This window comes from Cetorhinus maximus, chromosome 9 (assembly GCF_964194155.1).
Source record: "Cetorhinus maximus chromosome 9, sCetMax3.hap1.1, whole genome shotgun sequence".
In the NCBI taxonomy this organism is placed as follows: Eukaryota; Metazoa; Chordata; class Chondrichthyes; order Lamniformes; family Cetorhinidae; genus Cetorhinus; species Cetorhinus maximus.
This window is the reverse complement of record NC_135887.1, coordinates 18234799-18252738: the sequence shown is the minus strand read 5'-3', so window position 1 is coordinate 18252738 and position 17940 is coordinate 18234799. Positions and strand designations below refer to the sequence as shown.

At 39.9% G+C, this 17940-nt stretch overlaps 1 protein-coding gene across 5 annotated transcripts in view; it reads left to right on the top strand.

The window, feature by feature from the left end:
- Window positions 1-17940, top strand: part of ulk2 (unc-51 like autophagy activating kinase 2) — a 115509-nt gene that overhangs the window by 67613 nt on the left and 29956 nt on the right. For 4 of the 5 annotated variants that reach the window (XM_078548189.1, XM_078548187.1, XM_078548184.1 and 1 more), the window contains 6 exons: window positions 332-414; window positions 2172-2222; window positions 5067-5155; window positions 10349-10520; window positions 11482-11542; window positions 13156-13248. In XM_078548189.1, coding sequence (XP_078404315.1) covers window positions 332-414; window positions 2172-2222; window positions 5067-5155; window positions 10349-10520; window positions 11482-11542; window positions 13156-13248 — 549 coding nt within the window. The remainder of the gene's footprint in view (window positions 1-331; window positions 415-2171; window positions 2223-5066; window positions 5156-10348; window positions 10521-11481; window positions 11543-13155; window positions 13249-17940) is intronic. The other variant, XM_078548185.1, reaches the window with a different exon arrangement.

Genomic DNA, 17940 nt, shown 5'->3' with positions numbered 1-17940 from the left:
CTACAGAAAACCATTAATGCCAAGAGCAGAAGCCCCAGTCCCATAGGCCTATGCTGACTGCTTTGAGTAGATTATTGCATAGTTTCATGTGCTGATGTTATTACTAAGAAATGTGTGCTTGGTAAATATGGGGAGAACAGACTTTACAATTATTGACTTATTGACAGGGCAAATGGGCCAATGAATATAGTGCAAGCCCATATAGTGTGATGACAGCATTACTTTTCCTGACTCAAATGTTAAAGCACAAAATGCTTAATTTTGTTATTTGGTCTTGCAATACTGCTTCCCTTTACTTTCTACTGGTGATGCTGATTTTTCTATTAAACAGCATCCCAAGTGAAACTTCTAGTCACCTGGGTGGCCTATTGCTTGGCTTGCTTCAGAGAAACCAGAAGGACAGAATGGATTTTGGTGAGTTTCTGGTTTTAGTTTCCTTACTTCATATCCTTTAATAAGTTTTAGATCTAACTGATTTCAGTCATTCAGTTCCTTGCTGTAGTTATCTTTAACTGCTTTGCCTCAGTTCATCTGTTGCTGAAACGCTCACCCATGCCTTTTTTTTGTAGACTTGACTATTCCAATGGTCCACTGGCTGGTCTTGCACTCTCTGTAAACTTTTGAACTCATCCAAAATAGTGCTGCCCATATCCTAACTCACACAAAATCCTGTTCACAGATCATCCCTTTGTCTGCTGGCCTACACTGGCCTCTGGTCCAACAATGCCTCTATTTTTAAAATTCTCACGCTCGTTTTCAGATTGCTCCATGGGCTTCACCCCTTCTACATTTGTGATCTCCTCTAGCTCTAAAACCCTCCGTGATCTCTGCGCTCCTCCAATTCTGATCTCTTGTGCATCCCTAGTAGTCATCGCTCCAGATTGGCAGCGTGCCTTCAGCTGCCTAGGCCCTAAGGAATTCCCTTCTAAATTTCTCTGCCTCTTCTCCAACATCCTTTTAAGATGCTCCTTAAACCCTGCGGAGAGGAGCACAGTTAACGTTTCGAGTCCGAATGACCCTTCAACAGAACTAAGTAAAAATAGAAGAGAGGTGAAATATAAGCTGGCTTAAGGGGGGGTGGGACAAGTAGAGCTGGATAGAGGGCCAGTGATAGGTGGAGATAACCAAAAGATGTCACAGACAAAAGGACAAAGAGGTGGGACAAGTAGAGCTGGATAGAGGGCCAGTGATAAGTGGAGATAAGGAATCGAACCTATTTCCATTATTTAAACCCTACCTATTTGACTAAGCTTTTGGTCACTTGCCTTAACAGTAACAACTTTAATTTATGGTATCAATTTATCATAGTAGTATTTCCTAAGGTGCTTGACAGGGGCTTTATCAAAGAAAATTTAACACCAAGCCACATGAGGTATTGGGACAGGTGAACAAAACCTTGAACAAAGGCAGGTTTTAAGGAGTGTCTTCATGGAGGCTGGAACATCTTTGGATGTTAAAGGCATGATATAGATGCAAGTCATTGTATTATGTTAATATTGTGTGATACATTGTTAAATTAGAGTTCATGTACTATCCTTGTGATATACATATTCATTGCAAAGGAGCATAGTTTTCTGCCCACATCCAGAATTTTCCTCACCACTTTTGAGGTAGGAAAGGCCCATCCAAAAATGGCATTATTGCATTACTACTACAATCTGCTTACAGGCCTACTTGGACAATGCAAAGGAGCCCACCCACACAAGTATAATATCACATTCCGTGAGAAGCTGACTCTGGTTGACAAAGTAATCCTCTAGGGGAAGTCTAATGTCTGCCAATACAGGATCTCATACACATGTTGTTAATTGAGTCTAATTTTGTAGTTCACATGGGTGTTCTTGCGATTTCTGTACAGTCAAAATTAACAGTATACTTTGAACTATACACTTTAATCCCAACTAACAGTTTGATTTGCCTCCAATCACCAGTTGTGTTATAAATGATACTGTGGATATACATTTGTGTACAATAAGAGTCCCAAATGTGGAGTTTAAAATGCAATGTTTCACTGGAAAGTAAACATATTCACAATACCTTTTGAGACAAATGACTAATATATTTGTAGCTTGTAATATTTGTTCACTGAAATCTTGGTCATAGGATTTAGAGGCAGCTCTAAACAACCAGGAGCTTCAAAGAATAAAACAAACTGAATTTTTGTTTTTCAGAGACATTCTTTAACCATCCTTTCATGGATCAAACATTGTCAGTCAAAAAATGTAAGTCATTGGTTTTGTTTTATTATAATTTGTTAGTGGTCTTTACTAAATTGTGGGCTGCAAACACCCTTTTAGTTTGGTTTATAAGGCAGATAAAGCTAACAATTACTGACTCTCTTCATAAATTCTACTTGGGCAATGCAGAGAGAAATTTTGCTTCAACCAATTTACTACCTTTCTCTCAAAGCAACTGACTTTAATTAGCCAATCACCCCCTTGAGGTAGATAATGTCTGCCAGAACATGTATTTATACTCGGGTTCTTATTTGAGTCCAATGTTCACATGGATGTTCTTTCAATATCTTTCAATGGAAATTAACAACTTGTATTGATTGAACATCATACTTCATCTCAATTGGCTGTTGAGTTTAATCCAGCTCACTGTGTTGGAAATAGTAGTATGTTTTTTTCCCTGCCACAACCCCTCCCTATTTTCCTCAAAATATTTCTTTAATCTGTTTTTGCATCCAGTTGCACAAATCATAACATTGTACCTCCCATGTTGCATGCCCATCAGCCATGATCAATAGCAGCCACACAAAGACAGTCTTGTCCATGTGGTCTCCTGAGTATTTTGTGAGAAGCTTTTTTGGGGAGGATGTGGTTTGGAAGAAGGGAGGTAGATGCAATTTGTATGCATTTTATACATGCTAGTGACCACCTGCAATTCATTTGTTTTGCATGCTAATTTTGCATGAGGGAGCATCATGAAGGATATTTGGGCTTTTGCCAATTTGTTGTTGTCTGTTGGTTTCCTCTTCCTGTTGACTGTCATTGTATATTTCAATGGTGGCAACAACCTTTTTTTTAAAAAAGCTTTCACTGGCTTAAGCCATTCTTTTAAGCTGAATTTTTTGAGTTAATAAAATTATGTATTGGTTGACACATTCATATCGACACTTAAAATTGTATTGCTGAAAAAGAGACATTTTTTGTTGAAGCTTTTTGTCTTGGATTCATCAGGGCAATTCACAAGAAAATACCAATGCCATGGGAAACAGCATATTTATACTGTATGAGAAGAGAGTGCTGATTGGTTGGCAAGTGCACTCTCATTGGTAGAAGTGTTGCCATGGAGAATACACCAGTTGATGGTGACTGACAGTTAACTGCCAAACATTGTTTGAAATTTAAATCAGGCAGCTTGGCTGTAGCCAAGACATTGTCTGGGGAATTAACTAGTGAATGGCTGTCACTTGTTTAACTGAAATAGGTGCACCGTGTGTACATGTTCTTTCTGCCTACAAAGAACAGAGCCTTGTGTATCAATATATGTAGCTTCCGCTACATGCAAGTGCGTCACACTGCGAGCTCAACTGACAACCGCAAATTAATTGTCAATGTAATTCTTAACACAGAGGATTATTTAGCAAATGTTGTCCAATCGCAGAATCGCACCGAATGTTGGACACTGTGTTTTGAGTTTTGCAAGCAGGGGCTGGTTGGATACGGTCTGTGGTGAACAGCGGCTGGGACGTGCTGTTTGATATGATCCGCCAGCCTTTGGAATGTACGGCCTACATACCTAGCATCATACTGGCACGGAAATTCATGTACCACATTACTCATTTGTGTGATGGGCAGAACGTCTTTTTGGCTTGACAACAGCATCCTGTTAGTGGCAAATACCACTTGTGTTTCTACTGCATAGCAGCGTGAAACAGCTTGTGTCATCTGTTGCTCAAATGTTTGATATAGATTACCCTGGAAAGGCAAAGTGAGGGACTGGGCACTTTTCAGGGTTGAAAGTGATGGCCTTGGGCCAGTTCATGAGTTTGTGTGATATACATGCCTCTACTGATGAGAGTCCACTTGCCAACCAGTCAGCATTCTCTTCTTATACAGTATAAATATATTGTTTCCCCTGACAATGGTATTTTCTTGCAAATTGCCCTGCTGAGTACAAGACGAAAGGCTTTGACAAAAATGTCTCTTTTTTCAGCAATGCTTAAGGTCTGTACTACCAAACGACTACCTAAAACTGTATTGCACTTGAAAGTTATTCTCCCAAATGAGCATACTTATTAGCAGTCCTTAGAGCCTGAAGGCAGTTGAACATCCATTTAGGACTGAGATGAGGAGAAACCTCTTCACTCAGAGGGTGGTGAACCTGTGGAATTCTCTACAACAGAAGATTGTGGTTACCAAGACCCTGAATATATTTAAGAAGGAAATAGATAGATTTCTAGACTCTAAAGGTGTCAAGGAGTATGGAGAGAGAGTGGGAGTATGGCGTTGAGATAGAGGATCAGCCATGATCATATTGAATGGTGGAGCAGGCTCGAAGAGCCGAATGACCTACTCTTGCTCCTATTTTCTATGTTTCTATGTAAATTAGCACAAGAAAGCTAAAAGTTTTAAACTGTAGCTTATGGTGCTAATATTGTTTTATTAACTAATGTTCTCAGTGTACTGCATTAAAAAAGGAAGGTGTAAATTACCTATCTAAGGAAACAGCAAAATCAAGGTCAACAGATTGGGAGGGCAGAAGGCATTATTTCACATTAAAGATCATTTCTGTGACTTGAGTGGTATTTTTCTGTTGCAGGTATAAAATAGCAACCTGTAGTTAGCGTCTCCTCTCACTGCTGACATTTTTGTTCAAGCTTCGCTCTAACACTGTACACAATGGCATCAACGGAAATGGAAACATGATATTATGGAAATTGCTCTTTCAGTGTTTCTATTCTGCCACTTCATCATGCCCTGTTTAAATCAGGACATGGTTGAATGATAGGGAGCGTGCTTGAAATACATTTGGATCAATTAAATTGGATGTTTTAATGCAAAGCCATAATGAAATATGGTACTTAGACGTAACGATTGGAACGATTATATCTGCAGCGTGCCCTGTGCCTGTACCCACGTGCCCTGGTTCCGTTTCTGGTAGCTCTTGTGGCAGCTCTCCATCTTGTCATTTTGCCTCTCCTCCTGTAAGTAGTCTATTTTATTGATGCATTATTTATTCCACATAACATCTGACTAAAATTCTGCCATTGATGTTGAATGATGAATTAATCTGACTCACTAGTTTCATTAATTGATAATTATTGGTAAGTGAACAATTTGAAACTGCAGTAAAGACTTACTACTTTCAGATCGTTTATATTTACCATATATACTTGAATAATGGTCGATCTCGTGGATAAGTCAATCCTAACTTTTAGCCAAAAAATCTAAACTCTTTGTGCTTCCTACCTGGTCACTGCTGAAGTCAAACTTGCTTATAGAATCATAGACTAGAATACCATTGAATGCGACTGTTCAGCTCCTCGTGTCTGCGCACGTCATCATGTGATGTCAAGGCTACCACCTCACTGGTGTGCGCTGCGTTCCTGCCAATCCCGCCTCTTAATATGGCATCATGGTATCAAGAAGGAAAACGGTAGATACATAGCCCAGTTCAAACTTAGTTGTTGAGATGGCAGAGCAGATAGGTAATTGTTCAGCAGCTAGTGAATTTAAGGTATTGGGGAAGAATGTTAGAGATTGGAAGCTCTGTACGCAGTTTGTGAGGGTGCCTAAGAATAAATATGCAGACGGAGGAAAACCTAGATGTGGCCGCAGTTAAAAGATGAGTTGCAAAATACGCCAATGAAAATAGTTGGAATGGACTCTTGTTTCTCAAGAATCTGTCCGAATCTTCTACCTGAAACAAGCATTTCTTATGTTCTTTTTTGAGGTAGAAGATCAGCCATCTGCACTGCGACAGAACACCAAGATTTCAGTGTCTCATAGCAGAACTTGATGATAGGCTTATCGAACTTCAGTGGTTTATAATCAAACATCAACAGAAGAATGGATACAGATTGGCCTGTATTGGGAACATGGATAAGACTCTCAAATTTTGACTTGTCAGCTAGTAAAATGATGAGGAAAGTTGGAGAGAAAACTGTTAGTGAAGACAACTGGCCACGAAAAGAGTGGATTCACTATTGTGCTGTTGCGTAGGCCCGATTGGACATAACTTAAGCCAATGGTGATATTCCAGAGAAAACCCTTCCCAAAACAGCAATTCCCAAAAGGAGTAGTCGTCTATGTTCATGATAATGGATGAAGGTGACTCGGGAATATGGTCGAGGAAATTTTGGAGTTTCCAACCAGGAGGATTATGTAAAGATAAAGGCCCTGGGATATGTTCAGATCACACCTTGTTGATGATATTGCTGAAGCTAGGTTGCAAAACAGTGATAGTGCTGTCCCGGTGCTCTAACCAGCCTTGTTCAAACATTGGATGTCTCTCTAAGCTAGCCCTTCAAGGGTAACATTAAAAAAAAGTGGAATGACTGGATGATCGGAGAAGAAGACATTCGCTAAGGGAGCCAGCATCTGGGCTCCGATGTTGGCAATCCTGTGACTAGGTTGTAGAGGCCTGGGAGGAGAATGCTGCTGATCACTCGGCATGGTGCCACCTGGTCCAACAAGGCACAAGCCACTTCAAGGCTCAACGACTCGACAATGAGGCGGAATGGTGGCGGCAGAGGAAGGAGAAGAAAGCCAACCTGGCCTGTGATTTCCACTCCCCTGCGCAACAACGTGCCCCCATTGCAGAAGGACATGTGGATCCCGAACCTGGCCGTTCAGTCATCTGAAGTCTCACTGAGCCTGATGGACGTCATCCTCGATTCCGATGGACCGCGGACGACAACCGGCTCCGATGATGATAATCCTGTGAATGGGTTGTAGAGGCCTGGGATGAAATCAGAATGGAAATTGTCACCAAATCATTCAAGAAATATGGGATATCCAATGCACTTGATAGCACAGAAGATGATTATTTGTGGAATGATGTGGCTAATGATATGATTCCTGATGAAGATGATGTTGATGATCCATCTGATGATGCCATTCAAGAAGCAGATTGAGACACTTTATTAGGTTCTGAAAATGGGAAGGAGTGTGATTTTTATACACATTCAGTACATGCTCTGCTGCAAAGTAGTATTCTTTTCAGCGCTATGAAAAAAACTGAGTGAAATTGTATAAATTTGTATTTTTTTTTTATTCATTCATGGGACGTGGGCATCGCTGGTTGGGCCAGCATTTATTGCCAATCCCTAATTGCCCATGTTGCATTTAAGAGTCATCCACATTGCTGTGGGTCTGGGGTCATATATAGGCCAGACCAGGTAAGGATGTCAGGTTTCCTTCCCTAAAGGACATTAGTGAACCAGATGGGTTTTTTGCAACAATCAGCAATGGTTTCATGGTCATCATCAGAATTTTAATTCCAAATTTTTATTGAGTTCAAATTTCACCATCTGGATGGGAGTCGAACCCGGGTCCCCAGAGCATTACCCTGTGTCTCTGGAATACTAGTCCAGTGACAAAACCACTATGCCACCGCCTCCCCTCCAGGAGCTCTTACCTTTGAATTTGATAAATTTGATGAATTTAGTATACTGAAATCGATGTCTGTCTCCAGGGAGCTTATTATTTATAAATAAAAATACTTTTTGGCTCCTTTTGTGCTACTTTTGGAGGTGGAGTTGGCGGGAACAGTCACAGACTTGGCAACTCTGCAATAGTGAGACAATGGGAGAGGGTGGATTTCAACCCCTCGCAAACATTACTTGTAAAAATCAACCCCTACTTCTTGACTAAAAATTTACACTGGGAATTTCCAGCCCTGTTGTGGCGTGACTCACCGCAGGAGATTCGACAGCCCAGCCTAAAGCCCTTTCACAATCCAGCAGCGGGTCCCGCCCTTAGCCTTAGAAACTTGATTTTACACAAGTATATGAAGTAATTTTAATTTAGTAAGTCTGACATTAATTTCAGGTCAAAGAATATTCATTTAATAGATAAATCAGGAACAATTGTTAATTTGTTGACTTGCAAATATAAAAATCAAATCCGGCCGCAGAATTATGGCATGCTCTTAACTTATTTGTGGGGAAGTTAGCTTGATGCTATTTTCATAACTCCAATTTGCGCTCATGCCAATTAAATTTGTATTCCAGCTAAGTTTGCATTTTTTTGTATCAAAGCCAGCTGTAGAATAAACCTACACATACATTTGTTTTATGTATTTCTGTTTGTAGCCTGGGGCTGAATTTTGCCGTCAGCGAGCAGGGGGCAGGGCCCGCTTGCCGACTGGTAAAGTAACGCGGGATGACGTCAGGGAGAACCCCCGATGTCATCCCGGCCCATTTAAATTTTCAGGAAGGCGAACCTGCAGCAAAATCAGTTGTGGGCCTGCCAACTGAGGCCATTGACAGGATCATTGAAACAATTAAAGGACCTGCACGTCCAACCTTAAGATTGGCGGGCAGGCCAGGAGCCCCGAGGGACAATAGAAAAAACATGAAACCTCGTCCACCGACGGGATGAGGTTTCATGTAGGGATTTAAAAAGTTTAATAAAGTTTTAGTATAATTTATGAACATGTCCCATCTCAAGTGACATTGTCACATGAGGGGGACATGTTAAGGATTTTTTTTTTCTATTTTTAACATTTTTAAAACTGTTTTTAACAGCGATCTCCCTGAGGCAGCACTTAGCCTCAGGGAGATGTGCGCTCTTTCGTGCGCATGTGTGCAAGAGCGTACTCTCACTTTTGGGGAACCCCCCGCCCGCACAGGAAGCGCATAGCGCTTCCCGGTGGATGTCACGCTGGGCGGACCTTAATTGGCCCGCCCACTTAAAATGGCAGTGGGGCCCGCTTCTCCACTGGGGGTTGGGCCTGCCTGCCCTCCCGGTAGGCAGAAAATTCTGTCCCGACCTCCGTTCTATTTTGCCGGTATTCTGTTAAGCCAAGCATATATACAATTGGAGACATCATGTGGTGCACCAAAGGAACCTTTTCCTCTCTTCATTGGCAGCCAGTTTCCAGAAGTTTGGATAGCAAAGTTGGAACGATGACATTCTCTCTTGTATGCCAACCTTGTCAATTTAAATTAGACTCCAATTATGTCATCTTTAGCTTGTCCTGAATATATATCTTTCATTACCATCTGCCTTCATTTTTTTGACAATCCCCCAAGCTTAGAAGATACAAGGTCTGGATTTGTCCATACTGGGATTTCCTGGTGATTTGTGACAAATATATTTAAACTTTGAAATTGAATTTTTTGGTTCTGTGTATTTTTTCCCATGGAACAACTTTGTAGAAAAATAAACTTTACAGAAGTGAGACTTGGTTTGATAGCAGCAATCCTCAAACTCTAATTTGAGACTTCTGGTTCAATGCTGCCCAAGCCCTTGGATCCTCTTTAGTGTTTCGCTGTAGCTACTGAGCATGGCCCAATAACTTGAAAATGGTAGGTGATCAATAACACAGTTGCTGTATCAACCCTATATCAGTGACTTGTCGGGTATTCAGTGAATGATAATGGGACACCATCTTTTGTCATGGGATGTTTTGGCTTAGTGGCAAAGTCAATTCTCCCCTGTAAAGTTGGTGTGCTGTGCAGTCTTGAGTTTTGTGTGACATGGTGCCCAACTCTTCAGATAAGGCAGTGACAGACTCAAGAATCCAAAAAAAATGACTTGGATTTATAAAGCATTTTGCATGACCACTGGGCGCCTCAAAGTGCTTTACGGCCAAAGAAGTATTTTTTGAAGTGTAGTCACTGTTGTAATGTGGGCAACAAGGCAGCTAATTTGCGCACAGCAATCTCCCACAAACAGCAATGTGATAATGACCAGATAACTTTTTTTTTGTGATGTTGATTGAGGGATAAATATTGGCCAGGACACCAGGGATAACTCCGCTGTTCTTCTTCGAAATAGTGTCCTAGGATCTTTTACATTCACCTTAGCAGACAGACTTTTAGTGGTTATGTGTTTTGATATATTTTTGGTACCATTACCATCAGAGACTATCCTAAATTTTGGTTGTGACGTGGTGAATGGAGAAATTAAAAATAGAGAAAATAGACCAGCCTAATCTTGTCTTGTATTTTATGTGTTGAAATAGATATACAATCACAATCCTCTAAAGGGTAATATTTTAAGCAAACATAAATCTAAAACTGTTTTCTGTCAAGAAGAAACCTTGCAGAATAACAGAATAAGCTGTAATTTATAATTTTATTAATGCAGCTCCAAGATTATAAAGGCAAAATGTAACACTACCTTCTGATATAGTCACTATAATATAACTTATCTGGTTTTTTTTTCAGTCATTACCAGATATGCAACGCATACAGGAGGACACTCTGTCTTCCCCGCCTTTGGGTCCACCTAACTATCTGCAGGTTTCCAAAGACTCTGCCAGCAGTGGCAGTAAGAACTCTTCATGTGACACAGATGACTTTGTTCTAGTTCCACATAGCATCTCTTCAGATCAGTCATGTAAGCAACTGCTCTTTGCTTCTGAAGGTTTTATTTCACTCAGCTCAAGGATTCACGTTTGCCATTGTGCCTATCTAAACAGGAAAAAAAAGACTGGGGATTCTAGAAGCAGCTTGACTGCACTGTTGCAACGTAGGATATTAAGGCCTGAAAATGTATTGGTATAAGTTGGCTGCTGTCAGTTATCCCCCCCAGCTCTTTTTATGCCTTGCCTTTCTTCCAGATTTGGGATTGAAGTACATTGCTACATAGAGTAAATGTGTTTTATTCTGTCTGATTGGGGGTACCCAAAACAGAGAAGCGTTTCAACCCCAGCAATAAAATTACACTCAGTAACCACAGAAAAAGTTTGGCAAAAATATGAATACCCTGAAAATCACGTGAAATTATACTTGTATTTAGTTTCTTGTAAATATTCTTCTCTCTATTTTCCAAATTTACCAAATATTATATTCAAGACTTATTCAAAAGATGGCACCTCCAGCAATGTAGCACTCCCCAATACTGCACTGGAGTCAGCCTAGATTAAGTCTCTGAATTTGGCCTTTAAATCTCAAAAGAGGCAAGAATGTTCCAGTTGACCCAAGGTTGACAATTAAATGGGCAGATGATGCTGAATGGGTTCAAATTAGGTCTTTTCGAACAGCTGTTTTGGGTTTGAAACTGGATTTGCTACTTATTCCTAATTAATTATACTCACATAATCTGTCACAAACGTTTACTGTGTTGTAACCCTGATCTTGTAAAATAAATAGAGGACCAGAAAGTATCTATCAGATGTATTGTTTACGTAATTGCATTGTTTTTTTTAAAGATCCAACTCTTTCTTTCAAAGTTATCACACTCGTATTAACCAATACATGTAAATACTTAGCTATCTTTAACCATTGTATTCACCTTGGAAAGGTTTTGGTGTTTCTGATAGTTTATGCTCATAAGTCTGTTCTGAAATTTTATGTAGATGACATGCCATTGGGGACGGTTGGCAGACGAGCTTCCAGTGAATTTTTGATGTGTGGAGGGTACGTACCAGTCAACTAAAATTCTGTACTTTGTGATTGTTTAGTAGTGATGGAGGAATGACTTGGAATAGTGTTAGTCATTGGAGATCATGATGTGAACAGGATGCTTTTTTTTAAACTGCAGGTAAAGCGTAGTTGCTGTGATTAAGTTTGTTACTTAGGCAGCGATTGCTGAGGATTAGAGGAGACACAAGTTCGAAATTTCACTATGTTGAAGAAAAGCTCTGAACTAGAATTTGTCCCCTTCCCCAACTTCCAGGATAGTAGAAATGTGAACTCACAAAGAAGATTGCTGATTTGGAATTGCCTTTAAAAGGAGTTGAATCAACATCGCTTGGGGATTAATAGCATGTTTGATTCTTTTTTACCAGAGGAGATAGGACGCGGAACTTGGGTGTAGAAATAACAGTAATGCCAAATGAATCATTAGTAATCTAGTGGGACCTTTCTCTTTACTGTTTAAACAAAGGGGATAGTCCATTTAGAAAACATGATTTAATCTTTTCAATAAAAACCATACAAAGGGGTGCAGTAAAAATACTTTATCTATTAATATTTGCAACAGTGATTTTGAGGCTTGTGTGTTTCTTTTGGAGGATCAACTGTGTGATTGGGTGGTGTGGTGAGAATTGGAGTTTATAAAACGATGTATGGGTGGGTTGAGCTAAAGGCTTTCTTCACTTTGGACTGTGTATTGTGTTCTTATCTAATGCCTAATCTCAACATATAACTATCTGTATTAATCTTTGTGTAAGACCGAAAGCACTCGATGGAGTTCAAGCAATTAAAATATTTCACTATTATTGAGATTCTTGAGAAACGGTTTCATTAATTCAACAATTATTCACTTGATAAAACGTGATGTTTGGAATTGTCAGACACGCACACAACTTGTTAATTTAGCCTCATTTGTGGAATGCACTTCTTTACCAGTATTTGCAACCTTAGAAGAAAAACAGTGCATCTTACTCTGTAACAAACATAGCTCCATGTTGCTTTACATGGCACACTGTTGTGTTTGCATGTTTAAACTGTGTAGATGTCTAAACATATTCTTCACTTGAGTAAAGCAATATTGTTAAAATACAAAAACGTATGCTGAATTCTTGCAAATTTTAAAATGAAGCATTGCATCTCAGTACAATAAATATTCAGTTACATTTTCGATTTGCATCAGTTCCCAAGTTCTTTCTAGTTTTTTAATAATTTAGGTATCAATGACTGAATAATAAATTATACTTTTGTTTTAGTAAATATATTTATTAGTTTTTAAATGCTGAGATGCAAATAGCAATCCAAGCGATGAAGATTACAAAAAGTAGAGGCACGTTAGCTGTATCAAAAATTCAAGTTTTCATTGACTATGAACTTTACTCCGGTGAAAGATGTGTAACTCAGTGGCAAAATAAAAATTGATATTACTTCGAGCCGTATTTTCTCAAAGTCCTGAGAAAAAGTTCATGGCAGATGTTTAATCTTAACCATCCAGAAGGAGGGTGTGTTGAGGTATGAGCCTTGAGGCTGAAATACTCAAGTTCACAAGACAAATTTTAGATGCAAAGTAGAAAATTAAATCAGCATCTTCGATTTTTCTGTCTCTACCTACTTATCAGGCAGTCACCTTTAACCTCTTCTGGGGGCTCAGCAGCTCTGCAGAGACCTTCCTCAGCCTCATCCAGGTCAAGCTCTTCTAGCTCGGCCAACAGGTAGGACCATGATGTAGAGTCTATAAAGGAATAAGCATCCGGGGATAGAGTTTCCGCTTTGAACACAATCGCGAAATTACTCACAAAATACACTTGAAATTTTGCTATTTAAGTTATACTTTTAAGTTCCCACTAAAATTAATTTGCATAATTACAAATGTAAAATCTTCCATGAACTAATGCAATCAGGCAGTGTAATTGAACACAGTTGTTTCTATAAAAAAAAATTCTTTGTACTTAAGAGTGGTAAACTGGGGAAACTTTATTAATATAGTTGACAGTGTGTTTGTCACCAGAAGGAATCATTTCAAGTAAAGGTGTCCAGTCTTTTGTCTGTGGGTAACCTGATTGAAAATGTTTTTAAAAATATATTTCATAGGTTCATTGGTGTACACTAGTAAGTTTCTTCATAAAGGTTTTCCATATCACAGATGTTTAATGTAAAACAAGTGCCCAAGAAAATGTGTACAATTTGAAGGGCCTTCCCAAACTAATGCAACTGGTGAATCAATTTTGACTTTGGGAGTGTGGCCAATTTATGTAACTGGGGCATGATCGGAGCAAATTGAATCTTGAACCAGTATGAAAGATCCTGGAAAACATGAGTTTAAGTGTCTTTGGGCATAACGCACCTACGTTTTAAATTCAACAATTTTTGGTACTGGTTCAGCCCGTTTCCACTCAAATCTGGGCACAAAACAAGCGTAAAACCACCCCCTGCACCCCCCAAGTATTTAATTATCTGTTAGAGGGCCACCTTGAAGTCATCTGAGACTAGACTTGGAAGAAACCAAAGTGAATTTGCAATTTTTTGACATTTGTGCCCAGGTAGTAATACCTGAAAGAGTTGATAGATTATAGTTTAAAAATATATATAATCTGTGTTAGTTTTTCAGGTGAGAACACACTTTTTTGTGGGCGAAATTGACATATTTTTGAGAAAAGAAAGGGAATCAATATTTACAACATCCTATGGAAAGCCACAATACTGTTTCTGTTAAAAACTGGAGTCGATGGGAATCAGGGGGAAACCTCTCCACTGGTTAGAGTCATAGCGAGCACAAGAAGATGATTGTGGTTGTTGGAGGTCAGTCATCTTAGCTTCAGGACATTGCTGCAGGTGTTCCTCAGGGTAGCATCCTCGGCCTAACCATCTTCAGCTGCTTCATCATTGACCTTCCTTCCACCATAAGGTCAGAAGTGGGGATGTTCGCTGATGATTGCAAAATGCTCAGCACCATTTGCGACTCCTCAGATACTGAAGCATGCCCATGTCCAAATGCAGCAAGACCTGGACAATATCCAGGCTTGGGCTGCCAAGTGACAAGTAACATTCGTGCCACACAAGTGTCAGGCAATGACCATCTCCAACAAGAGAGAACCTAACCATCATCCCTTGACATTCAATGGCATTACCATTGCTGAATCCCCCACTATCAACATCCTGGGGGTTACCATTGACCAGAAACTGAACTGGACTCGCTATATAAATACAGTGGCTACAAGAGCAGGTCAGAGGTTGGGAACCCTGCGACGAGTAACTCACCACCTGACTCCCCAATCCACCATCTAGAAGGCACAAGTCAGGAGTGTGATGGAATACTCCCTACTTGCCTAGATGAGTGCAGCTCTCTTAACACTCAAGAAGCTTGACACTGTCCAGGACAAAGGAGCCTGCTTGATTGGCACCCCATCCACAAACATTCACTTTCTCCATCACCAAAGCACAGTAGCTGCAGTGTGTACCATCTATAAGATGCACTGCAGGAATTCACCAAGGCTCCTTCGACAGCACCTTCCAAACCCATGACCACTACCACCTAGAAGGACAAGGGCAGCAGATAGATGGGAACACCACCACCTGGAAGTTCCCCTCCAAGTCACTCACCATCCTGGCTTGGAAATATATTGCCGTTCCTTCATTGTCGCTGGGTCAAAATCCCGGAACTCCCTTCGTAATAGCACTGTGGGTGTACCTACAGCACATGGGCCGCAGCGGTTCAAGAAAACAGCGCACCACCACCTTCTCAAGGGCAACTAGGAATGGCCAATAAATGCTGGCCTTGCCAGTGATGCCCACGTCCTATGAAAGAATTTTTGAAAAAATAGTCCTAGTCATGTGGCATCACTAAATCAAAGCTCCTGTTGTTGAAAATTACCTCTTATCATATTTACTAACTGCCATGTAGTACATAAGTATTAACAAGCCAAAGATGGGTTAGTGCAATGTAATGCAATGATCAGCATCCAATATTATTCCTTTAAGTGCAGTATTTTGTACCATATGTGAGTCATTCTACAAATCATTTTCATGTCATGGAAGTTATCAGATTCTACAGACGGGCACTATCGTTCTAAACGTTATTTGAATCTTTTTGTATAAGCATCCAAAATTCACACCACATACCTAAAGGTCATTTGCTGTTCCCTCCTGCGGTGGATCCAAACCATAGAGAAATCTGTTGCACCAGGAAAACCTATTGTTTTCTTTTTGTCCAGTTTGCCTAATTTATTGTCAATCTAACATATGGTAAAAGCAGAGCATTTTACAAAGACAAGTGGCGTATATTTATTCATTTTATGATGCTGATCAGAGCCTGCTACTGATTTAATTTGTGGGTTCTCTAGTTAGCTGGCTTGTGGGATGGAAATAATACTACTTGGGCCTTCGTATTGTGTCCTCTATATAATTGTAGGGAGTTTTGAGGGGGAAGACATTTCTACTGAGCTCCATGTTCTTGGCCTTTGTACATTTCTTAAACTCTTTGTACTTTTAGCATTAGGAATTCCAAGAGAAATTCTTCAAAGCCTCATATTTATGTTATGTTGCATCCACCTGTGGATAGCTTCTGCCTACAATAATCCAAAACCTTTGGTGGATTTGCACCAAGTGCAGAATAATCCAAAATCCTATCAATCTGTTCATTTAAAAACAAGCATGCTGAATTTAATCACTCCACCATTGGTGGCCATGCCTTCACTTAACCTAAGCCCTAAGCTTTGGAATTCCCTCCCAGCACCTCTCCGCCTCTTTACCTCACTTTCCTGCTTTGAGACGCTCCTTTAAACCTACTTCCTTGGGCAAACTTTTGGTCATTGACCTCATACCTCCTTATGTAGTTCAGTGTCATATTTTGTTTTAGAATGCTCTGTGAAACTCCTCAGGATACTTTATTACGTTAGATTGTTAAGTATAAGTTACTGTTGCAAAAATTGATGCACCTATCTGTAAAGCAAGATGTGTTTGCTTATACTGACTTTGGTACCATCTTTAGTGCTTCAGAAATCTTTGCACTCATTTTGGCATTATCTCAGCGTCGTCATACAGTGACTGCTAGCATTGATATCACTTTTTCCACGACAGTTGTTCTTAAAGGGTTTTGTAGCTTGAGTAATTTGTGTCAGATATGCACCAAAATAAGCACCTGTTGTTTCACAAGAACGAATCTATATCGTGTTTGATCACATATTCAGGATGTCGCAAATCCTCACAGCCAGTTAATTTATTTTGAAGTGAAGTCACTGTCGTGCGAATAAATGCAGCTTCTGCTTCCTCAGCAGTGAGTTGTCACAAATGGCAAGTGAGGTGAAAAAACAGTTAGTCTGTTTATGATGTTGGTTGCAGTTGGAAATGTTGACCAGGACATCAGGCGTACTTTCTGCTGTTCAAATAGTGCGATAGAATCTTTCAACTTTATCTAGGTAGAAACACAGGGCTTTTGGGCTAATGTATCACCTAAAGAATGACACTTCTAACATGCAACACTTCCTCTGTGCTGCACTGAAGTTGATTGCAGGCAGGGGAGCCACCAACTGAGTGCGCCAATATTTAATATTCTATTTAACCCTTCAACTTCCACCATACTTAGAACAAAACATTTTTAAAAATTAGTGAGACATTGACAGTTCTCTGGCGAAAGTATCTTGCTTCTTTAAAAACAAAAAGCTAAAAGCTACTGCGGATGCTGGAAATCCAAAACAAAAACAGAATTACCTGGAAAAACTCAGCAAGTCTGGCAGCATCGGCGGATTGTTCCCCACCTATTTCCATTATTTTTAAATCTAAAACTAAAACCTTTAGTCTTTCCACCCCACCCCCACTAGAGCTGTACTTTGAATATCCTGTTTTCCATTCTTAATTAGCACTTTTCTCAGACAAAGACCACCACCTTCAACACCTCTTTGACCCTTTTGTCTATGACATCTTTTGATTATCTGCTCACACCACACCCTCAATGTGTCTCTTCCCCCCCCTCAACCCACCTTAAACCAATTTATATTTCTCCCTTGTTGAAACTATGCTGCAGTTCTGCCGAAGGGCCATGAAGGCTCGAAACGTTAACTGATTTCTTCTCTTGCTTCTTTGTTTGGCCTGTCGTGAGCTACATTTGAGTTGTGTGGAAGTTGTCCACTTCAAACAAAGTTAGCTTTTCTTTGCTCATCGAGCACCAAGATGAGACTTGGAATTTGCTTTCTGGAGGAGTTGGTGTAAATATTAAGAATGGTGTTTAAATTGCACCCATGAAGTTGTGTGGATCATTGTGTTCTTGTTGTTGGCCTGCGTCAAACATGTTGATTTCAGCCTAGCAGTGTAACTGACTTTACAGCAAGTGTCTGAAATGCAGAAAATTTCCTGGAGAGGTCAACAAATGTGCCTGGGCTTAGTTTCTACTTATAAACATTTAATTCTAT